The 25,569-nt window shown below is 40.3% G+C and overlaps 1 protein-coding gene across 1 annotated transcript; it reads right to left on the minus strand.

Moving 5' to 3' along the window:
• Positions 1 to 13,019: 13,019 nt before the first annotated feature.
• On the minus strand, positions 13,020 to 25,160 carry LOC115361028 (peroxisomal succinyl-coenzyme A thioesterase-like). The gene is made up of 10 exons (XM_030054264.1): positions 24,965 to 25,160; positions 24,452 to 24,551; positions 22,081 to 22,271; positions 20,783 to 20,931; positions 17,558 to 17,677; positions 16,316 to 16,398; positions 16,046 to 16,139; positions 15,281 to 15,361; positions 14,605 to 14,746; positions 13,020 to 13,129 (listed from the first exon to the last, which is right to left on the minus strand). The coding sequence occupies exons 1-10, from the start codon at positions 25,158 to 25,160 to the stop codon at positions 13,020 to 13,022; spliced, it is 1,266 nt and encodes a 421-aa protein (XP_029910124.1).
• Positions 25,161 to 25,569: the final 409 nt, after the last annotated feature.

Raw genomic sequence — 25,569 nt, forward strand, 5'->3', positions numbered from 1 at the left:
AACCCAACAGTGTAGCATAGAACCTAATGAATAGAATAACAGTATAGAATAGAATCAAACCAAATAGAACAGAAAAGCTCAGTGAGCAGAACAAGAGAGTGGAATAACTTTATATAACACACACACACACACACACACACACACACACACACACACACACACACGCGATGGTGCACTTGTGATCCTCCACGCTGGACGAGTTTAATTGGCAAACGTAAAAAAAAAAAAGAAAAAGAAAAAAAGAAAAAAAACCTTCCACATTTTTGCACCGGCTTGCATCATTATTCTGTTTTTACACTCCTCCTCTTTTATCAGAGAGAGAGAGAGAGACAGAGACAGAGAGAGAGAGAGAGAGAGAGAGAGAGAGAGAGAGAGAGAGAGACAGAGAGAGAGAGAGAGAGGAGGGGGCGATCAGACGCTTGGACGCTTGATGGGCGGGTCTCTGGTGTGATTGACAGCTGCTCTCCTCACAGGAAACCAATCTAAAATTAAAGTTTTCCCGGCTTTATTTCAAACAGGGAAATAATGTGCTCTGTTTCTTCAGACGTGTCACCGACACACCTGGAAACGCCTGATGCACAAAGAAAGACCTTCAGATCCACAACGGTTCGTTTAAAAGTTCCTCTGGAGTTTCAGAGGCGGCCAGTTGCTCTGGACGCCTCCTAATTTGCATAAAGTACCCTAGACCTCAACTTTATGCAAATGAGGAGACGCCAACGGGACGCAGCGCTACCAGAATGCATTGCACAGCTGCTTCCATAGACGACGAATGGGAAGCGACTGGATCTCCTCTGTCTCCTGCTGGAAGACGCTGTGAGGAGACCACAGAGACAGAAAACAGACTTCCTGTTCACATCCGCATGAAAGGACGGCCATTTTTACTTCAGCTGTTGTCAGTGCAAAGAAAGGAGAGCATTAAACTTCAATATAAACTTAAATAAACTTCCTCTCAGCAGTGGAGCAGCACGGAGCATGGAGAGGCGAAATTCAGTTCACCACAACTTAGACGAATTCTTTTTCATTTTGTTAACTATGGGAGGAAAGAAAAAAAAAATACAGACAAAACTTCTGCTTATGCCGTGTTCGCTGGAAAGCAGAAACCCAAGTATCATTTACAAAATTTTGACAAAATGACATTTATGTTGTCAACTTACAAAAATGGAGGCTCCCTTCCTTGTTCAGAGTGGTCACATCATGAGATCATTCATTTCTCCACATTTATCACAGGTCGGACGTTTAAAACAAAGATTTTTTAAGGTCCAACTCTTGTGAAAGGTCAGGAATCTTACAATATTTCATGTAAATTTGTTTTCTTTTTTTTTTTCTTTTTTTTTTATAATGTTTTTATTGAGCATTTGCCACAATATCATATACTCACAATGAAATACTTCACATTTATGATGCAATATACCCATTTTTCCCCCCCATCACCCCCCACCCCTTCCCTTTGGTGCGGCAATATCCAAGATAAACAAAAATTACATATCATCTGAGTAATCATACTTTACACTTCCAAAGTATAAACAAATAAAGAAAAACATGCAAAACAATTTGAGAGGAAAAAAAAAAACAGAATGTAAATTTTTCATGTAAAGTTTCATGTAAATTTGGATTAAAATATATAATCCGGGAGTTGATGGCGAACCACAAATCTCTATAAAACGGTGAGTTTCCAAACATGTACATGGCGACTGAGGACATTCTCCTCCGAAACACACTCTTCCCTCTCTCCATGCACTGTCCTGATGCAGTAAGCCCCGCCCACACGGCGCCCCCCCCGCAGGTGAAATCAAACACTCTGCTGCTCGGCTCTCTGCCGGCCTAACCAAGCGGCCGCCATCCGTCTCCGTTTTAATTACACAATCCATTAAGTGATTCCATGTTAATTAAAGCTGTCTTATCTAATTAAGATATGATGAGGAGGAGCGCGCGGCCGCGGCTTTGTTTATCTTGGGCCGAGGTTAACCTCAGTCAGCAGCGTTTTATCACCTCCCAGCATGCACCTGGCTCCCACGGGCCGGGGTCAGCCCAGGCCGCTGTAACTCACCATCTCACATATCAGAAACATGAGCTAATCACTGTGATACTGATGGGCTTTGCTCTGATGTGGTGTTTATTCATCAGGCTCTGAGATGAGCTTTGGTCATTTTCACAGCATATTTCACACTTTTTTCTCTTAATCTCAGTATTTTATACAGCTGTTTTTTTTTCCGCAGGACTTTTTACTTTTTGTCTTCTTTGTGTTCTCATATCATTTTCATATGATGGTGGTTGTATCAACATTGCACTGACATTGCAGTTTTGTCCATTTCAGTGCATTTGTTTGGGCAGGTAAGCCTCAGGTCATGGAAATTAAAGTGATACTTCACCCATAAAACATCAATTTTATATCAAAATCTCATCGTGTGCTGCCTTCTGCCTGTGATGAGGAAAGTTTTACTCACAGGCCTTCATGCTGAACTCATATTTAAAAAAGCACCAGCCATCTCTGATTTAATGGCTTCATAATTTTACAATTATTCCTAATTTTACATGATTTTACAACAGCAATAAACTGTCCAACGTTCTGTTTAAAACTCTCACACTTGTCCTGCTGCTCGTAGGCTTAACGTTCATGCAACACACATGTTGTCTCTTAAATGTTGCAGCGAAAGCCACTTCCATAAAATCGTCTCATGCGCGGTCACGAGGCGAGCGCGCACATTCACGTGTGTTTCACTGGACGGGCAGCTGACGAAGTTTTGTTTGCTGCAAAATTTCAGTGAAATGACGTGTTTGTGAAGTTCTGAGCAGGTGACTGGATACCAGAGACTTGGATTATAGAGCATGATGAGAGTGAGCTTTTTAATCTGAACTTTTGATTGAATCAGAATCAGAAATACTTTATTGATCCCAGAGGGGAGACTGCATCAGTGGCAGTTGCTCAGATTCTCAAAAGAAAAATGTATATAAACCTAAGTGAAATGATAAGAAATAGAAAATGAAAACAAGATAAAACAGTGTGGACTTTGCAGCGGTACCAAAAGGCCACTAGATGGCGCAGTCTGCACTCCACAGTCAAAGTTCAGACAAAAGTCAGACATTTTCCAACAGGAAAGTCGAGCAGAAAACTTCCTGTGTTCCTTTAAAGAGAAACTCAACACTTCATTACATCAGATAGCAAGCCGCTGCTGCGTCGCCCCCTAGTGGCTGAAACTTTCAGGTATGTCTGGCCACACCCACTCAGTCATGCGGCCACAGGTGTTTTTATCAGTGGGAGAATACCTGCAGCTGCATCACCAAGTGGGTGTGGCCACAAACATGCCAGAATGTTTCAGCCACTAGGGGGCGGCGTGGCTGATGTTTTACTCTGGTGTTGAGGCGTCGCTTCTCCGGAGAGATTTGAACCATCAACCTGCTGATGTGTCGAGCAGTTGATGAACAAAGCAAAAGCAGAGCAGAGTTCAGTTTAATCCCACTGTCACTGACAATGACTTTTGATTTAAAGATCACATGTACCGTCTTTTTGTTACTGGTGTTACCTTACACCTTACTTAGGCCTGTTTTTTTTTTAAAGGCTTTTATGAAATATTATGTTTCAGTCTCTTCAGCAAATGTAGTCTGAGTCACAGAAGAATAACGATAAAACTACCAGTCATGATGAGATGATCTTTTATTAATATTTATCATCTTTGTTAAAAGTGTGACCGCATGTTCTTTGTTCTTTTGTGCAGCCATGTATGAAAACAAGCAAAAAACATATAAGCAAGTAATGATGCAATCCTTTACATCTCAGTGCGTGAGTGTATTCAATGGGTGTAAAATTATTCTGTCAAACGTGACACATTTTGGTTCATGTGGCAGAAACACCAGTGACATCGATAAGCAGGGGCGGACTGGCCATCTGGACGTTCTGGAGAATACCAGAACGGCCGGTGCTGCCAGTTGACCGGCGGCTGGCTGGTCTTTTTTTTTTTTTTTCTCCCCTTTTTGCTTGTAATCTACTGTTGTTCCATGTCCAGACTGATAGGTGGCAACAATGCGCTGGTAGGTCCTTAGATGCGCAGCCGTATCAAAGATACTCGTGGTAGTGTGTGCAAGTTGAGATGACTAGAGACCATGGACACCACTCGTGTTGCTAATCCTAAAAAAAAGGAAAGAAAAGGGTGGGGCCGAAGCGAAGCATCCAAATGCAGGGATGCAAACAGTGCGCCGAAAAGCGCGACTCGCTTTTTTCATGGCCATTTGGGTGACTTGTGTGAATCGTGCAGATCCGATTAGGTTTTTTTTCCCCCCCAAAAAAATGTGTTGTTTTGGGCCGGGCTTAGTCAAAGTCCAGGGCTGTTTTTGAGTCCCAGTCCACCCCTGTTGATAAGACCCAAGATCCTCATTCCTCAACTCTAATGAAGTTCCTCTGCTTCTTTAATATTTCTTTTTTTTTTTTTTTTAAGGCAGCAGATTAAGAAACACCAGCAGGCACATGGTTTTAATTAGCCGGGTTTAACTCGGCTGTTTTATTGGCTGATAAACACACAGACACATTAGATTGAGCCTCCCACGCTGGCTGACGGCTTCACTGTGTGTGTGATTAAATATATAAGGAGCTAACATCACTGCTCTTCACACTCTTCATCTGTGCTTCGTCATTTATTACAGTTTTGTGTTTAATTTCTTTAAGGATTTTTTTTTTATCTTTTCTTCTCTTCATTCTCTTTTGTTTTTGTTTTTTTTTCATTTCCGCTGTATTTTGCTGAAATTGTTCTTAATGTTTTCTTCACTTCTGTTCACTTTTTTCTTTTGTCCTCCTTTTGTCTGTTCTGCTGTTTTTCTTTCCTCTCTCTCTCTTTCTCAGGCCTTCATTTTCTCTCTGGATGTACACGTTCATCTCGGCTCTAAAGTGGTGAGCTCCTGTCAAGTTGAACTTTGGCGCAAGATCGCCACTCGCAGGCCACAGGTGGAATTACAGTCAAGCGCACACAGAGGAGGCCTTCTTTTAAACATTCAGTTTTTACATTTTTTAGCGCACACAGAGGCTCAGCGTCGGCCAATCAGCTGCATTAGAGCGAAAAAAAAACTGCATATATATTATATTACACAAAATGAAGCGCTCAGACATGACTGCTGTTGTCTGCTTGTGCCAAAACCAGGTAATATCCTCTGCCTCGTACCAATCACTGTATCGATCAGGCTGGTGCTGCTAAATTGATCAGCACACACTCACAGTAATCCATTCATGTTGCTCTGCACAGGTGAACCTGGGACACATAACCTGTCACCTGTATCACACAGGATTCCCACCGCATCACACCGCCTGGTACAGAGAAGAGCCTAATGGTTTATTAGCATTATTAATATCATATTTTTATCCTTGTTAATGGTCGGTTGTTTCGGTTGTATCTTGTAATTTAATCTCATTTATCTAATTGTTTAATCTAGCTTTTATTTACCTCTATCATTATTTTTAAACCTCTTAAATTGATTTTATTGTATAATTTTTTTCTTTTTATCAATACATTATCTAGTTTTTCCATCGAGTTTGTTTCGCTCTGTTTTACTACTGTTAGGCAGTACTGTTAGGTCAAATACAATAACCATTATGACGACCTCAATAAAATGTTGAACGATGCAGTTATGATTTTTTTTTTATTTATTTTATTCGATTTATAAAGGACAGTGTGAACTTACATAAGTTATTCAAAAGAATAAAAAAAAAATGTGATTGCACCAGATTTAGCAGGGGAGCTAATTTCCATCTGCAGTCCTTACAAAAAACATTAAAGCAATCAACACAATAAAACAAACACACCTGCACATATCAGATACAAATACATACAATATAAACACCACATAGTATGGTGACAAATGTAGGAAAAATCTGATGATCAGCTTTCTGGAGGAAGTAAAGATGTTGGGTCTTTCTGGTGGTTTTGTTTTTCATGCTCCTGAACCGTTTGCCTGATGGCAGCAGGTCAAAGTATTTGTGGAGCGGGGGAGAGGGTCTCACGGTGTTCAGTGCTCTGCTCCTGCAGGGATGGGATGTTTCCATGGAGCCATGTCTCCGTAAAAGCCAGCACACAGCAGTCTCTCCAGTCTCTGGTGTCTCTTAGCAAGCGGAGCTCGTCCAGCTTGTTCACCCTCTTCAAGTCGTCTTCAGTTTTAGGAAACCTGTGGAACATCTGGCCAGGGGCTGCAGGTGAGAAAAGCCTCTGACACATTTCCAGTCATGTGTTTATTAATGTGCACTGTCCAACATGAAATACAACTCTGTTGACAGTAAACCATCAGGTATAGAGCGTTAAACATGTTAATGTGACTTGGAGATCAACAGGTGAAGGGAGGGGCACAAAAGGAGAGGGGCTCCAGTCACAGCTCTCCAGTGTGCAATGTGCTCCCTTACCAAAAAGTAGTATACTCAAGTATACTTATAAGTATACTTTTTATGAACTAAGTATACTTTCTGTGAACTAATACTTAGGTAAGTATACTTTTCAGATTACTTTGAATGTACTATCAGGAATATACTTAACAAAAGTATACTTAGTTTATACTGACAAGTACACAGACAAAGTTTAAGTATAATCCAAGTATAACATACTCGATATACTTTAAGTATATTATCCAATAGTAGTTAAAACTTAGTACAAGTATATAAAACCTGCTTGCAACATGGAGTGTTATTTTACTGTACTAGCTGGCTTGTTGTATAGCTATTTTACACATTGGCTGCTTTGCCATAACACATACACTGTGAGTGAACCTGTAGTATACTGCTTATACTTGACTACATTTACACTTAAATACTACTATATTTATGTATATACTGTTTATAGGTTCAAGGTTGCCAGTTGCCACACACAAGGTTTGGAAGGGATCAGCGTCATCAAAACACTTGATGACGTTGATCATTTGTATGTTGCCGAATGTATATGAACGTGACTACAATATGATGATTCATGTGCAGTGTGTATTTTCTTTTCTTTTCTATTCTTTTTTTTTTTTTAATTGTAGAGCACTTTGGCACAGTGTTGTTTTTAAATGTGTTTTATAAAGAAAGATGGATGGTACTTTAAGTATGAGTTGAATTCTGATTTGAGCATTGTGTACTTGTGTGTGGCAACTGGCAACCTTGAACCTATAAACAGTATATATGTAAATATAGTAGTATTTAAGTGTAAATGTAGTCAAGTATAAGCAGTACACTACAGGTTCACTCACAGTGTATGTGTTATGGCAAAGCAGCCAATGTGTAAAATAGCTATACAACAAGCCAGCTAATACAGTAAAATAACACTCCATGTTGCAAGCAGGTACATTTTTATATACTTGTACTAAGTTTTAACTACTATTGGATAATATACTTAAACTTAAAGTATATCAAGTATGTTATACTTGGAGTATACTTAAACTTTGTCTGTGTACTTGTCAGTATAAACTAAGTATACTTTTGTTAAGTATATTCCTGATAGTACATTCAAAGTTATCTGAAAAGTATACTTACCTAAGTATTAGTTCACAGAAAGTATACTTAGTTCATAAAAAGTATACTTATAAGTATACTTGAGTATACTCCTTTTTGGTAAGGGCGGCCACGTTTCTCTTCGTGCGTAAAACTGCCATGGAGAGCCGGCGAGGAGCCGTGAAGTTGTCTGTAAGACCAACAACCTTCTATAAAAGCGCCAGAAAGGGCAAAAGTGTGGATCCGCGCAGGAAGCAGCGGTCTGGTCCGCTTCCCCCGCTGCCCCGGGCGCTCTGAGGCCGGAATGGAAGAGAGATGCGGCCGCGGAGACGCTGGAGAGAGAGAGGAGCGGAGCTGAGAGGAGGAGGGAGGGGGGGTCATCTGTCAGACCAGCCCAAGGGGGAAAAATAGTAATCCCGTAATAAACCTTAGAGGGAGTATCACAGTGTCACTGTAGAATTATCTGGGGTTATTTTGGTGCTGGACATGGGTCTAAACTGTCCAGCCGACTGAATCAGCTGAAATCGCCTAAAGTATCATTACAGGGACTGTCAAGTGTTTCTGTGGTTCGCAGTAGTGACGCTATTATACATGAAGTGTTTTTGATGAAGCTGGCTTACAACACATATTTAGAAACAAATTGAGGTGTAGTTAGGCAAATTAAATCTATATTGTTTGATAGCTACAAACAGAAATGGGCTGAAGAAATATGGAGAAAACCAAAGTAAGAACCTATTGTCTGATAAAAACCAGACAATAGCTACTAATACCTACTTATTTAAAAAGGCCTTTTGTTAGTGTCTGCCCGATTCTCCTTTTAATACTTTATTGTTCTTTTAATCCTTTTAACTCAACTCAACTCAACTCAACTTTATTTATAAAGCCCTTTAAAACAACCACAGCTGCAACAAAGTGCTGTACAAAAATAGGCAATAACAGGAAAATAAATATTAAAATAATTGTTTATTGTTTTTAAAACAATATAAAACAATAAAGCAATTTAATAAAGAGAATAAAACAATAAAAGTAAATTAAAACAAACACAGACAAATAAAAACAATAAATAAAACAAACCATAAAACACTGAAACAACACTAAAACAATTAAAAGTAAATTAAAACGAACACAAACAAATAAGAACAATAATTAAAACAAACCATAAAACACTAAAACAGAAGCGGAGTCTCATGTGGGGTTGAAAGCCAAGGAATAAAAATGGGTTTTAAGACGAGTTTTAAAAATGGACAGTGTGGAGGCCTGTCTGATGTGGAGGGGGAGCTCGTTCCACAGTTTCGGACCGGCAATTGAAAAAGCTCTGTCCCCTCTGAGCTTCCGTTTTGACCTCGGCACCTCCAGGAGCAGCAGGTCAGCTGACCTGAGGCACCGAGCAGGAGCGTAGGGGTGAAGAAGCTCAGAGAGGTAAGGAGGGGCCAGACCATTTAGGGATTTAAAAACAAATAAAAGAATCTTGAGATGAACCCTAAAGTGCACAGGCAGCCAGTGGAGGGAGGCCAGGATGGGGGTTATATGCTCCCTCTTTCGTACTCCAGTTAGAAGGCGTGCGGCTGCATTTTGCACCAACTGGAGACGTGTGAGGGAGGACTGGCTGACTCCAAAATAAAGTGCATTGCAGTAATCTAGCCGAGATGTAATGAAGGCATGGATCACTGTTTCAAAGTGCTGATGTGCTAAGAAAGGTTTGACTTTTGCCAGCTGTCGAATGTGGAAAAAGCTGGACTTTACTACTGAGCTGATTTGCCGATCCAATTTAAAATCACTGTCCATTTTAAAACCCAAGTTTGAGACTGTTTGCTTTAAAAAATCTGCCAAAGGGCCCAAGTCAACAGGGAGGGGTTCACAAAGGCCACTGGGACCAAACACCATCACTTCTGTTTCTGTTATAACATTTTATTGATCCTTTAATCTTTCTTCTTTCTCCTCTGTAGCACTTTGAGATTGTTAAATGTAAAGTGCGTTACAAATAAAATTTATTATTATTATTATTATTATTACTATTATTATTATTATTATTATTATTATTAGCTACCAGTCTGAACTCTATGTCACCCTTAACCCTATAAAGCCATTTGCATCATATATGATACACATTTTCAATTCCGTTTTTCGTTTTCAGTTTAATCAATACTTGACCAAAATCCTGTTGTATACCTTTGAACACTTCCCCTGTTCACCCTGGACCATACCATTGGCACTTCAAGTACATATCATATATCATACACCAGAAAGGTCGTGTAATAACATATTTTTGGATTTTTCTTTTTTTTATATATATTTTGTTATAGGACTAAATAAAGGGTTCAATTTCAAAAAATTGGAATTTTCTGCCAATTCTTTCATAGTTCAGGCTTTATAGTATAGTATAGTATATTGACCAGAAACCAGCGGTCTGTCTGTGCCCAGTTCCGGTGTGGCATTTTGCCCCTGGCTCTGGAAACAAGTCGCTTCCACTCTATCCCGGAAGAGGAGACAAAATGTTGCTTGTGTGACCTAAATGAGGTTGAAAATGAAATGCATTTTCTGCTTTATTGTCCATTGTACCACGCTCTTAGACGCAATCTCTTTTGTAAGGTTTCTGGCTGTGATCTACTCTCCGATGAATGAATGTTGCTATATCTCTTTACCAAAGAAGTGTTCCCACTCGCTAAGTATCTGTCAGACGCATTTCAGCTACGCAAGTCTACTCTTTATGTTGTGAGCTAGCGTGCCATTATATTTAATGCAACTCGTTTTGTTTTGCCATCTTGTTTCCTTCTGACTTTGTATTTATCTTTTTTTTTTTTTTTCAGTGTCCTGTAAGCCCATAGGGCTGGGCACCATTAATGGTGCATGACACACAAAAATGAAAACTAAACTAAACTAAACTAAACTACATGATGGCATTTAAATAGACTTTAAGAACTTAAATCCTATGTGTAACAGCCCACTTCAGCTTTTTGTGACTTTATCATAGTTGAACATATTTATATCAAAGCATGCATTCCTTTGTCCTTATAATCCAATATTTCGGTAACACTTTACAATAAGAGTACAACAATTAACGTTAGTTAATGCCGTAAAAAACATTAAGTAACAGGTAGGCCTAATAAACATTAAGTAACAGGTAACTAACTGTTAATTAATGCGTCTAAGAATCAAATACTAATGCTGTTCATGCTAAGGTATTAATTTATATGTTATTTAAGGGTTATTGTAGATATTATTAACATTAGTAAATGCCATAATAATCATTAACTAACAGTTAATTAACCACTATGGCATTAATTAACGTTAACTAACGTTAATTGTTGTACTCTTATTGTAAAGTGTTACCAATATTTCTAACGGCAACGTCAGCACAGGTAAAATGTGGACATTAAAGTTGAATTTGAGACTTACATCTGAAAGCTGACATTTGTCTTCGTCAGGAAAACAAGACAGTCACCAACTTTACAGAGACAAGAGACACAACTGACAGCATGACACTGAATGACCTCAGCCACATCTCCACTTCTTATGAACACAGCTGCAAATCAAGGGTTAGCCTTTAAACTCACCACTGAAGAAAAACATGGAGGATGGAAATGGAAAATGGAAAACAAAATATGATGAGGTAATTAGGCACCACATACACACCAGTTGAACAGTATTTTCTGAACATTATAGTGGTTGACATAAAGGATATAAAATGATTTCTAGTCATTTAGAAAGAATAATGCAGAGGAGTAATGCTGGGTGAGACTCTTGAGTCAGCTGGACTGTAAATGGCCTGTAATGTTTAGCGGCGTCTCTGCAGTTTATCACAGGAAAATCTGAGCTCCTGCAACATAAAGGAATTATTTCTTATCCGTCTCTGGCGTTTATTAGACTCCTGATCCAGTAGTGGAAGACCTACAGGTCAGTGGCGCCCTCTACAGGAAAGCCCCTTGTACTGCATCGACTGGTTGGCCCTCCAAACAGCAAGCAGGCAGTATGAGATGTTTGTGAGGGGCCAGTGGGTTTCAAAGTGAGGTTCGGGGGACTTCCGGGGGTCCCCAGCAAACTGAGGTTCAAATGCCTCTCACAAGCATTTAAGAACTGGATCCTCCAGCATCACTCATCTGACATTTTGAAATATATAATTACAATACAATACTTACAATACAATTGTAAGTATTGTTGGATTGTAATTTATTTTTCTGTAATTTTGATTTTTTCAGATTACTATCTTGTAATTTTTTTTCTCAATTTTCTATTTATTTTTTGCTGAAATACTCAGAATTCTTCTTATTTAGTTTTTATGTTTTATTATTTAAAAAAGCTTAAAGCTATTCAACACTGTTATGCTATTTATTAATATATTAGTAGTAGTACTAGTAGTAGTAGTAGTAATTAGTAGTAGTAATATTTTTCAAGACTAATCTATTCCACTATTCAAAAATCATAAGTCGTCTCATGACCCCCTGGGGGTCCCGACCCTTAGGCTGAGAACCACTTGCCTAGTCTGGTTTTTTTTTTTTTTTTTTTGTCTTTACAAGTGAGTCAGAAAGAAAATATAAACTTTTATTAGGAACCATATCTGATTTTACTAATTTTACATCCATCAGATTTCACCAAATTCTTGTTTTGAAAGTTTTTTGTTTTTGTGTCAACAGAGTGAGAGTGAGACACAAACCATCACCTGAATAAGTAACATGAAGAACCAACTACACACTGATAGTAGAAATGAAAAACCTCCTTGTCATAGTCTTACTTCTTCAACTCCTCTTCCTCTTCCTCCTCCTCTTCCTCTCTGTCCTCTGGCGTCTGTTCTTGTCCAAACCAGCTGTGAGCCTGAGGCTCCAGCTCTGATTTGTCTGAGAACTCATTATCAAAAAGTGTTTTTTCACACGTAAATGTGAAAAGGCAGTTGGCAAAATCATATAGCAATATAAAGACCAGTATCTGTAGTTATAATTTTGCTGGCAGTGTGTCAGAGGAAACTTCCAGCTGTTATAATGGTGGGGGGCGTCCGGAAACCAGGCTGATGATGGAAGGAGAGAAACAGACTGAAAAAGACTGATTGCTCACACAGTTCTAATTTTTAAAGGCAAAAAGGCAATGGGGCAAAAAAGAAAAGGAAGAAGAAGAAGAAGAAGTAGAAGAAGAGGAAGAAGAAGAAGAAGAGGAAGCCCAGCCTCTCAGATCCTGTCTGTGTTTTTATACGGAAGAAGAGGAACTAACTTCTGCTAATAATGACAGTGAAGTCTGGGTACATTTCAGCATGATAGTGACTTTAGGCACGCAAATTCCTGGATGATAATATTGTGATTCTGGGCTAAAATCATAGCATTTCCTTCTCACTAAATCTGATTGCAAAGTAGAATTAGATGAGGCTCCATGTGGCTCCTTGACCAAAAAAAAGAAAGAAGAAAAGGATGTAGAGTTTTTTTTTCTCATAAATTTATGACTTTAATCTCTCAGTTTTTTCTCAGATTAGTGCCTCCCTTCCCCCGGCTCTGTTACTTTATTTCCCCATAGTGGTTCAAATATGCCGTTGTAGAGGTGTGACATCACCACTCAACACCATGAAAGCAGCAGAAATGTGTTGGTGGCAGATTGTTGTGGCTCAGTCGGCGCTGCAGTAAAGATTCTCCTTCAGGAAGTCCAGCATCTTCCTCCAGGCGTCTTCCTGAGCGTGGGAGTGCGGCGCTGCTTCTCCGCCCCACAGCATCATTACTGAAACCAAAACAGCAGCAACACGGTGACTGGAAGAAGAAGCTGCTGACTGCCCAACCATTTTTGGGCAGGAAACCAAACACTTCAGTTCACGAGGCAAATTAGTGTGATGTGGTGAGAGCAGGTGGTGGGGCCGGGCTCAGCACAGTTCTCTTGTTAGAGGAGCTTTTCAGGTTCAGAGGACAGTGTTCTCACCTGGGAAAACCACCTGAACTGAAGCAGGAAATAAACTGGGGATGATCAGTGAGTGTGTGTTCATTAAAAGGTTTTAAGGCAGGACAGAGGCAAAGACCCACCCAACACAAAGACTCCACGAAGTGCCTTAGCACCATTTTCGGTACACCTACAACTTGATTATCCCGCTTACACCATGGTCATTTACACAGCTGATAATGAGTGAGCTTTGACAGCTGTGCTTTTAATTTTGCCATGGTCACATGTCTGGTAGCAGGTGACTTTAGCACACTGATCAAACTTTAGCCAAACTGCAATACATGGTTTTAATGCACACCTGCCAGCTAATGAGAAAAGAGTATTCACCCACACTATGGTGTAAGAACATTTATAGAGCTGCAACCAGAGATTATTTTTAACATTTTTGTTTTTTGGCATTTCTGCTCCAGTCAACAGCAACAGTAGAGAGAGACAGGAAAGGCAGGACGACATGCACCAAAGGGCTCAGGCATGAATCGAACCCAGGCTGCCACGGCAAAGACCCCACCCTGACACAGATGGACCTCCAGGGCATCCTCAACCAACCATTATTTTCATTGTCTGTTACTCTCTTGACATTTTTTTTGATTAGCACATTAATCTTTTAATATATACAGTGTGAAAATAGAGTCAAAGTTATCAGAGTCCAAAGTGATGTCATCAAATTGTTTCTGTAGTCCAAAAACACACAAAATACCAACCAGGAGTTGGACAGGGTTTATGTGTTTTTGGATATTACTGAACGTTAGAAACATGAGGCTGCATGAGGCTTGGTGGAAGGTTGGTCATGGGACAAGGAGGAACTGGGGAAATACCTTTATTACCTTTTCACACTGATTGGCCAAAGGGGGTGAGGCTTTTGAACAGATTCACACAACACCATGAAACTTTGTGGAAAGGCTGGTCATGGGTCAAGGATAAACTGATTCATTTTTCGCAGCAAAGGAGGGTGTAGCGGTGGCCTGATGAACTCATCCTGAATATCCAACAAGTGGAACTGGCAGATCTGGACAGCTGCATCGTGTTGGCAGAGGAACGCACTCTACTGAGGGCCATCCCGCTTTATCAAACATCAGATGATGTTTGGCTTTTTCACTTCCAGTAATCTCTTAATTATTGCAGATCAAAAATGAGATAGTTACTAATTTAGAACTTGACACGACAAATATCAACATTGTGAAACTCAATGCTTCCTTCATAAACACAACACACACACACACACACACACACACACACACACACACACACCATGGTTAACATACCACTCTCCTTATGGAGTGGTGTTCTAAACTTGCTGGCCCGGCAGTGTGGGCTGTACGGCGGCTCGATCAGGTGACCGGTTCCGGGATACGACAGGACGGTCAGCAGGTGGCTGTTCCCCGCTCGCTCCATCATCTGCCTCATCTGGGAACACACAGTTAAAATACTCAATGTATTCTCCTGTTCTCTGTTTTTTTTTCTTTGTTCACCACAGGTAGATAACAAAAGTATTTGTAAGATGAAAGGATTTACAAACCACAACAAAGAGTCATTAACACATGGACACATTGCAGCCTTAAACCTCTTGATGCACTCAACCTTTCCACATTTATTTTACTCTTGAAAAAAAAGCTTTGCACTTTACCTAACATAGCAGGTACATTATAGCAGTGCAGATAATACAGATAATGCAGATACAGTACAGTTGATATCAGACTGACACTGAAAGGTTAGGGAAAGGTTTGTAGACTAATAATAAAAATAGATGATTACAGTCTTCTGACCGAATGGAAGATGCAGTAGGGCCCCTTCTAACCCATACCTGTCAGGGTGATTACAACTAACAGCATCCATTCAATGGTATGATAACATTCAGATCAGGTGTAATGACAGTTTGCTGATATATTAGTGCCGTCTGACCTCAGACTGTCTGTCATGACTCAGGAACAGGAAACTCACATCATCTGCAGATTCAGGCACAGGCATGTTCTGATCATCCTCACCCACAACCAACAAGAGAGGACACTGCAGCCGGCCCACCTGCAACACAGCAAACATCCACTGCCTGTCAGTCATTTGGTGATAAAGTGTTGTCATTTATTTTTTTAGTGAACCCAAGTGGCAGATACAACTTTCTGGCTTCTGACTAACAATTAACGTTAGTTAACGTTAGTTAATGCCGTAACGGTTAATTAACTGTTAGTTAATGATTATTATGGCATTTACTAATGTTAATTATATCTACAATAACCCTTAAATAACATATAAATGAATACCTTAGCACGAATAGCATTAGTAAATGATTCTTACCTGTTACTTAATGTTTATGATGGCATTAACTAACGTTAATTGTTGTACTGTTATTGTAAAGTGTTACCGCTGTATCCGTGCAGCATGGCTATGTGGATGGTAGAGCTGTGGGGGCATATCACTGTTTGGTTCAGTTTCTACATGGTGTAAGTGAGGGACCTCCCTTTGCTGCTGCAGCCACTGAACACATCATCCTTTGAGTCCATGTCAGACACACACTTGAAACCCATTAAGCCAAATAAAAATGTTTTCTTGCAGACGGTCCCAGCAGAAGGATTTAAACACATTCAGCACAGTTTTCTCTCATTACATGGCCGAAATACATTTAAGGCTGATGAGACAAAAGTGCATCTGTTAGACTTCCAAAAGTATCAGGAGGTGTGAGACAGAAGTTTTTTAGCTGATTTCACTCACGTCCACTTTCTTGCTGGTGTCGGTTGGGATGGGCAGCAAAACACTGCGACAGAACAGTTGGTTCTCTGCGTTGCAGGGTAATTTCGTCTTGCTGCTGATCAGAAATAAAATGAGTTACCAGACTTGAAGGAAAAATCCTCCAGCTTTCACTAGACATTGTATTAATGAGGTCTCATTTACATCATACTACTACTGCCATTACTGTTAACAGCAAAAAAAAAAAAAAAACTAGTCAGAGGTGATAAAGCAATCTACCACAATATGACTTACTTCCTGATGTGAGCAAAACAGTCAGCTACAGTTCCTTCCACTGGTTGGACGTGAGTCGCACACACACACACCAGGCATCTGGGCTGGAAGACCACACACACACACACACACACACACACACATACACACACAATTTAAATACACACATCCGTGTATGGAGGTAATTTTTTCAAATATTTATAAAATTAAATTTAATGGTAAGAAGATCAATTCACAAAAACAAAATCAGAAATCAATACTTACAAGCCCAAAGTATGAATTTTGCAAAATATCATCAAATGCACAAATTTGAAAGGCAAATAAATCAGATTTGCATTCAAACTCACAACCGTTGCAAACTCAATGAAAAAATAGATGTGAATGAAAAAAAACATTTTCAGCTCTTCAGTTTCAATCACTACAATTCAGTTCCTCATGAACTGCACTTCTTTAATGATATATTTATTTTTGAATTTGAAGAAGTTTTAAAAGAATGTAGCTTGGACCAAGTAAAGCTTTAAAAGTTAAGTCAGTAAAGTCTTACAATCTATTTGTAAAACTCAAAGGCAACCAAAGTATGGAGGCGAGCATGTGTGAAATATGATCTCGTCTCCTCAAGTTAATCAGGAGCCTGGCAGCAGCATTTTGGACTACTTGGAGACAGGAGATTGTTTTTCTGGCTCAGTGCTGAATATGAAGAATTGCAATAGTCCAAACAAGATGAAATAAAAACAAGAATTACTTTTTCAAGATGTCTTTTGGTTTAAAAGGGCTTAATTCTAGCAATGACCCAAAGTTGGAGGAAACATGATTCTATCACTTTGGTCACCTGGATGTTAAACTAGAGCTTGGAATCACAGGTAACACCCAAATTGTGAGCAGGACAAGCAGCTGGTTCAGAGTGGAAGGGACCGGTGGAGCAGACGGGACAGTTTAAGAAGATCTCAGATTTCGCTTTGATCAAATGAGGGAAGTTGTGTAACAGCTTTTCATTTCCACAAGACAGGACATAATGTGATTTGACAGAACTGACAGAATCTGGATGTACAGCCGAGTGTCATCTGCATAACAGCAGAAATTAATATCGTGTCAAACAAAGACAGGGATCGTTTGCTGAATGAGGTTTATTTCTGATTGGATTTTGGGGGATTTTTTTGGAACTGACTGATTGATACAGAGATGCATCCATATTATAGCTATGGAGAAAAGGAGGAAACACAACTGTGTGCAGGTAAGACAGGAAGTGTGCAGGTATTTCCTCACCTGGATCACATTGGAGTAAACAGACATTTTCAGAACCACAGAGGAGCCGAGGGAAATTCCAACCAATCCGATCCTGTTCTTGCAGACCTGAGGGTGCTGCTGCAGCACTCTGTAGGCGTCCTGCAGGACAGCCACAGCACCAGACCTCAACACAGACCCAGGGCTTCTGAAAGCCCTTTTGAATGACATCAATGTTTAACGACAGAAACAACCACAAACTGAAACTCTCCCACTCATCCAACCCAAGTTCGTATTTCTTCTCAAGCAAGAGCACTGTTCATTAATAGGTAGCTAACATTGGGTACCTAATATTAACGAATGTTAGCTAATGTTTTGTAACCTTAACCCTGACCTTTTCCTCTTAACCAGGTATTTTTAGTGGCTAGCCCACGAACTGGCATGTTCGCTCGCTCAGGGAACTTTTTGGATCGTATTAGAGACCCTCGCGGATACAAAACACATCGCCTAAAATAAAGCCTTACATACTACTACTACTCCTACTTCTGCTACTACTACTACAATTAATAATAATAAATATAATAATGATGATGATGATGATGATGATAATGATGATGATGATGATGATAATAATAATAACTATAATAATAATAATATGGAGATATTCCCTGGGGATATAAAAAGTCAGAATGAACTTTATTTTCTCATTGACAACTATGTATTTTTTATATTGGTTTTTGATTTGTATAGGTTTCAAGGTCCAGAATTTGCTGAGACTCACTCAATACGTACGTAACCGTAGAAGTTTTAATAAATTTGAGTATGAAAGAAAAAGAACAGATATCCCCCACACAAAAGTGGCACACGGAAGGTCACTGAATTATATCCCTGAATTAAATGTTCATAAAGCTATTCAGCTCAGAGGGCTATTACATCTTAGCCAAGCAGGGGAAATGAAGTTTGTACAATATGGAGTTTGCTTATGAGGGACGAAAAATGACAAAACAATAAATAAATGAATAAATAAATAAATACGCATATAAATATATAAATGCAAAAATAATTAAATTAATAAATATTTCTACATTTATTTATTTATTTATTTCTGTTTTTATTCATGCATTTATTTATTCATTTGTGTATTTATACATTTATGCATGTATTTATTTATTTATTTTTACATTTATTTATTTATTCATTTCTACATTTATTTAATCATTTATTTATTTATATATTTATTTTTACATTTATTTATTTATACTTTTATTTATTTCTACATTTATTCATTTATTTATTCCTTCTTTTATTTCTACATTTATTTATTTATTTCTACATTTATTTATTTATTCCTACATTTATTTCTGTATTTCTACATTTCCACATTTATTTATTTCTGTATTTCTGTGTCGTATGTTAATAAGGTGGGCGGTTCTTACATTAGTCTTAAGCACGATTGGTTTGTGGGTGTGATCCTATCCACTGCTACTACCTGGACTGGCAGTAGCAGTGGATAGCAGTGGACTAGCTAGCTGCTAGGGCATTAACAACGCCAGACTTTTCCACGTCGTCGACGTTACGTCGACCCGTCAACACCGGGAGATTTTTGGGGGGCTAGCGGGGCTCTAACCGGAGGGAGGGAGGGGTTGTAGTGGAGCGCCGACCGGGCGACCGGGGGGTGAGGAGGCTGTAGTGGAGCGCCGACCGTGTGTGTGGGGGTGTGTGTGTGGGTGTGTGGGTGTTTCTTCGACTTTCGACGGGTCGATGTTTACATTAATGCCCTACTAGCTACTGTGTAAAACGCAATGGAAAGCGTTTTGAGAGCCATCGTCAGTGATTTAAGGTCACTGGCGAATGATGTGGTAAATCATGCACCCACCGACTACTTCCAGTAGTCCGACTACACACACGGTCGGCGCTCCACTACAGCCTCCTCACCACCCCGGTCGCCCGGTCGGTGCTCCACTACAACCCCTCCCTCCCTCCGGTTAGAGCCCCGCTAGCCCCCCAAAAATCTCCCGGTGTTGACGGGTCGACGTAACGTCGACGACATGGAAAAGTCTGGCGTTGTTAATGCCCTAGCAGCTAGCTAGTCCACTGCTATCCACTGCTACTGCCAGTCCAGGCAGTAGCAGTGGATAGGATCACACCCACAAACCAATCGTGCTTAAGACTAATGTAAGAACCGCCCACCTTATTAACATACGACACAGAAATACAGAAATAAATAAATATGGAAATGTAGAAATACAGAAATAAATGTAGGAATAAATAAATAAATGTAGAAATAAAAGTATAAATAAATAAATGTAAAAATAAATATATAAATAAATAAATGAATAAATAAATGTAGAAATGAATAAATAAATAAATAAATAAATGTAAAAATAAATAAATAAATACATGCATAAATGTATAAATACACAAATAAATAAATAAATGCATGAATAAAAACATAAATAAATAAATAAATAAATGTAGAAATATTTATTAATTTAATTATTTATGCATTTATATATTTATATGCGTATTTATTTATTTATTCATTTATTTATTGTTTTGTCATTTTTCGTCCCTCATATTTGCTAAAGACAGAGGCCAAAGTAAATGAAAGGGCAGCCATAAAAAAGTTTCTTATCAATACAGCAACAATATAAAATCAGTGAGTTTTTTTTTTTTTTTTTTTCCTTAGTCATGAAAACTGAGGTTTACTGCTCAGGTCGTGTTGTAATGCAGCATTATCACTGTGGCAGCTCTAACATTATGCCATCTGTAGAGGTGAATGAACCTTCATGCCTCTGAACTGCTTTTATGGGTCAATGATCACGACCAAACACAGCAGACACCACCCCACACCAAAGACCAACAGGCTGCAGCCCAGGAGACAGTGTGGTGTCTGCAGCTTTCATCCAGTCCAGTTCAACACGTTTTCAAAGCATTTATGATCTGGCCTCGTTATGCATGACAGTGCTGAACAACTGCTCTCTGGATCACCTGAGATATATTATCACTTTGTTTTCTTATTTACCCTTTATGAAAAGTCAAAATCAAAATCCCATGGAATTCTTCCACCTGAAAAAATCTACCATTAACATCTGCAAAGATTTTTCACCCCAGTCTCTCCTAATTGATATCCTATTAGTTTGTACTTTTCATTCATTGCTCCCAACATCCTGTTTCAACAGGAAATCAATCAAATTAAAAACAGGGGTGACATTCAAAAGGCACCTTGAAGCTCTCATGCTTTCCAGTCTGATCTGATTGTAATACCTCAAAGTATTCATTTTTCACATCAGCCTGTTTCAGATAGTCCAGGGCCAGAGTGGCGAAGCCGTGAGAGGCCAGCAGCGCTGAGCGGTACTCCACCAAACCGCCGCTGCTGCCCCATAGGTCCATCAGGCCGGGGAACGGTCCAGGCCCTGCAGGGGCAAACGCCAAAACAGCCGACTTTACATTCAGAGCCACACTGGCCACAAGATCAGATCCTGCTTTTTAAACTACAGCGAGAAAGTTCTTCTTCTGTTAGGTTGATTTCAGGGATATTACTAAGTGTCAATTAATCTATCAATATTTTTTTAAATTAATCATTTCATCTGGTGCCAAAAAATGCCAAAATATACACACAAAGTCTCATGGGAAGTTCACAGAACCCAAATTGTAGTGACTAGCAGCCTAAAAAGCCCTTGAACTCTGTTTCTGCTTCTACATAATAAATGAAACAAGTGTGTGGAGGGTAAATATTCACCTCATCTAGCATGGGTCTAACTACTGGTGTGTTGTATGATGGGAAAAGGCACAAGGGGAAGAAGGGAATTGGTAAATTTAAAAGAGGTCAAAAACTGACAGGGTGAATAAAATGTGTTGGGATTCCTCTTTGCAGGAATGGAATTAGGAAATTTCATGTTAGTGTTTAAATTACATACAGTGGTGGACTGGGCTGAGGGCTCACCAAAACACAGATAGTGATCATTCAATGGGAATGATACCACTCATCAAATGACAAGCTCAATCCACAACATTCAAAGACAAATGGAATCGAGTCAAATCTTTGGCCTGAGGGTGGCGCTAGAGGAAGAGGCATGAGGTCACAAAAGTTGGCAGGGTCAAGCTCTGGGTAGCATGAGCTCTCCACATTCCAAGGCAATCCGCTCTATAGACTTCACAATATCAGTGTACTCATCACATGGTGCTCTTGCTAGCAGGATGCACTCATCAAATGTCATGGAAATCTGCCCAGCAGGTTTAAAAATGTCAGATTTTACCTTCTGGCCAAAAGGTGGTGCCAGAGGAAAGGTCATAGGGTCACTGCAATCAAAGGGAATCTTCCTCTGGCGAGTACTAACACAGTCACCAATCATGTTTAACCACTGAGTAGATTTCATGGTACCTTGTGTAGAATTCAGCACTTTGACCTCAGGGTGGCGCTACAGGAAAGGTCATGAGGTCATTAAACAAATAGGGTGCATGCATGTAAGTCTCATGAATGTGGTCATCACCAGCCGGCGGGGCAAAAAGAAAAAATCTTTGACGCTCAGTCTGGCAGCTCAGGAACTCTCCTCTGCTCCTACCTGGAGGCAGGAAGAGGGCCCCGGTGACTCCACCCTCTGTGATGTTGACTCTGCGGACGCCAGGCGCCATGTACCAACGCTCCACCATCACACTGGCCAGCACCGCCAGATCCATGAAACCCTCCGACTGGTGACCCTGGTACACCGAGAGCCTCACCTGCATGGGCGTCTGGACGTCCCGCTTCCTGAACCTGAAGACGGATGAGGCAAAGTTTGCTTAGAGGAGACGTGTTTTCCACACAGAGAGTCCAGAAAGTCCATTTACCACTGTTAATCAAGCTACTTAACAGTGACTGTAATTACTGCTACCTCTGTCCTCTGTCCACACCCAAAGTGGCAGTGCAGTGTACAAACCAACAGCACCAGTTTGACAGAACAGGAGGCTTATTTCAACAACTTCATTCTATCTTTGTGCAAAACAGTTTATTCAGTGCTTTTCAGTCTGGTTTGCAACCACATCACAGCACTGAGACTGCCCTTGTTGAAGTTCTGCATGACATTCCTTTTAGCAGTGAGGCATCAAAAATTCCAGTCTTCATATTACTGGATCTCAGCGCTGTGTTCAACACTGTTGACCATAAGATACTATGCAACAGACTGGAAAAGTGGGTGGATCTAAATATGCTTTCACAGTTTCTCACGCTGGAATGTTGGGGGAGTGTTGCACAACCTGAATGACATAACTGTATACTGTAGGAAATTATCAGGTGTTATACCATGGTCTGGGTGAATACTCAATTCTGATTGGCTGCAGGGTGTCCATTAAAATGTGTTATAGGACACCTGTAAAAAAAAGTTCCGGTCAAATAGCCTGATTGTTCTAAATTCTTGCGCTGGCTCAAATGCCAGTTGGTAACCTTGGCAACAGAAACTCAGAACATACGTTAACATACGTTATTTTACAGTTTATTTATCACAACGGCAAGACAGTAGACAAAACATGAGTGATTTTGTAGTTTCCTTCAACCTATTTGGTGAATTTGATCATTTTGAAGACTGGGATGCAGCAGAAGAGAAAGAGAAAAGAGAAAATAAGAAGAAGGAGATGCGACACAAGGAGGTGACACCGGAGGAATTGAACAATTTAGAGGATGACAAGGACGAGGTAAACACAAAGAAAACCACGAAACGGGCAGTTAAAACATTAAGAGACTTCCTGGCTCAGAAAAACATGGACATCAACTTTGAGAGCCACACTGCCACTACTCTCAATGACATTTTGCGACTGTTGTATGCGTCTGTCCAGTCGACTAAGGAAGGAGGAGAATACAGTGTTGCCAGTTTGAGGAGTTTGAGAGCCGGCATTAACCGCCACTTAAGAGAAGTCAACATCATTAGCGACACTGTGTTCAAGAGCAGTAATGCGGTTTTTAAGGCGATACTGAAGCGTTACAGAAAGAGTGGGAAAGACACCAGCTTCCACCATCCTCGTATCCCTGAGTCGGACCTTGAGATAATCAGATGTTCATCTGCGCTGTCTCCCGATACGCCCCTCGGCCTCGTCAGAAAGGTGTGGTTTGACATCCAGCTGTATTTGGCTTGGCGTGGCAGGGAGGGGAACCGTGAGCTGACCATGACATCTTTCAGCATCCAGAGAGACGAGGATGGCGTTGAATACATCAGCCTAGCGCATAATCCTGACACTAAAAATCATAAAGATCTGAACGACCCACACAAGCAAAACCTAAGAGGTTTTATGTTCGCAACGCCCGGGGATCCCCTGTGCCCAGTAAAAAGTTTCAAGAAGTACATCTCTAAATGTCCCCCAGACGCAAAATCTTTTTATCTGCACCCGAATCGCTCCATCACCGTGGCATCTGATGTGTGGTACTCCAGGGAGCCGATGGGTGTCCACTACCTGGGAGACATGCTAAAAAAAATCAGTGAACAATTCTAATAATAATGTAGCCCTATGTATTATGCCTAACCCTTCTTCTGCCCTCATTAAAAGCCTGTGTGTTTATTATTGTTTCTTTAAGGTGGGTCTGTCGTGGATTTACACGAACCACAGTCTCCGGAGCACGGCTGTGGGTCGACTCTCAGACGCCCACACCCTAACCCTAATATGATCGAGACACCACTGATCTATAACTGCAGATGCAAGGCTACCTCAATCTTTTCTGCAAATGCACCATATGTGGTAGTGCTCTAAGTACACTCGTTTGACACCCCACATGAACACGTCAGAATTGCATGAGCTCTCATTCGAAAATGGCAGGATGCTTTCTAGCATACAGCGGCACCTGCTGGAGTCATTACAACATGGATGTCACTGAAGTTATTTGGGGTACATGAAACATTTGATTCATGGTTGGAGGCTGAATCAGCAGCCTCAGCAGAAAACAAAAGAAACCCAGAAGGAAACAGCAACCTGAGCCCTGGTCTGCTGCCTGGCACCGGCCTCAGGCTCCACAGCAAACCCATCGGTTCCACCCCAACATATGTTCCTCCAAGACTGGGGTCTTCAGAAACTATAAAGCACAAGGATGAAAACCATAAATTCTGACTGTCAAAAATAACTAGTTGATGCCAGTGTTTCCAGTGTTGCTACACATTTGTTATCTCAAATTAACAGACATTTCTCCAGACATCCAGAGTTTTACGAGTGAATTTGAAGTGTTCGCTACTCAAAATGAGCATGTCCTAGAGATTTAATATGTTCTCCACATTGTCTTTTCCAGACGTTTTGTGCAACTTCTACATTGTTTTCCAGAATATTTGTGGAATTTCTGCTTTCCATGACCTGAGCATTTTGTTCCAAATTAGTTTTCCTGACAAAATTTCTAAACTTTTTGCGTGAAGCTCAAACTTTGTCAAACAACGTTTTGACTGAATGCTCTTCCAGAATGGGGCTGAAGATCGGGACCATCAAGGAAGTCTGTACCGTTCACGTCCCCGCCAGCATCCGTGACGTAGTGACCGAACGCCTCCCAGGTGTCTCCGTCCTCTGAGTGCAGGAGGGCGTGCACGGTCAGCCGGTGAGCAGGCGGCGCGTTCTGCACTCGAACACTGAACTTTTCATCCACCAGTCCTCTCGATGGCTGGACTGACAGCAAGAGACGCCACAGGTTTGTCTCCATCCTGAACTGAGAGGAAAATAAAACAGTAACACTGAATATTAAAGGGGAGAAACGGGCAGATTTTAGTTTTACTACTGCAGACTTGGAGACAGAAATAATCTGATTGGTTGAGTTAAACTTCAATGAATGGAGACACAATGCTAGCTAGAAAACTTGAATGGCAAAGAAGAAACTCTGGCCAAAATCTATCTGTCAGGTGTCAGGAGTCAGGTGAGGAAACTGACTCCAAGACACCTGAAGAGTTCTGTGTAGGCTACACTTATTTTGTCCTTTGGAAGCCCCAACTTAAACTAATATGAAGCCAGAAGAAGCAATTTTCCTTATGAATTAAAACTCAGTCTTTTTTGATTTTGCCATAATTGTCCATTTGACCAAACATTGTGCATGGGGCTTATATTACAAAAGTTAT

The sequence above is a fragment of the Myripristis murdjan genome, chromosome 6 (assembly GCF_902150065.1).
Source record: "Myripristis murdjan chromosome 6, fMyrMur1.1, whole genome shotgun sequence".
Taxonomy (NCBI): Eukaryota; Metazoa; Chordata; class Actinopteri; order Holocentriformes; family Holocentridae; genus Myripristis; species Myripristis murdjan.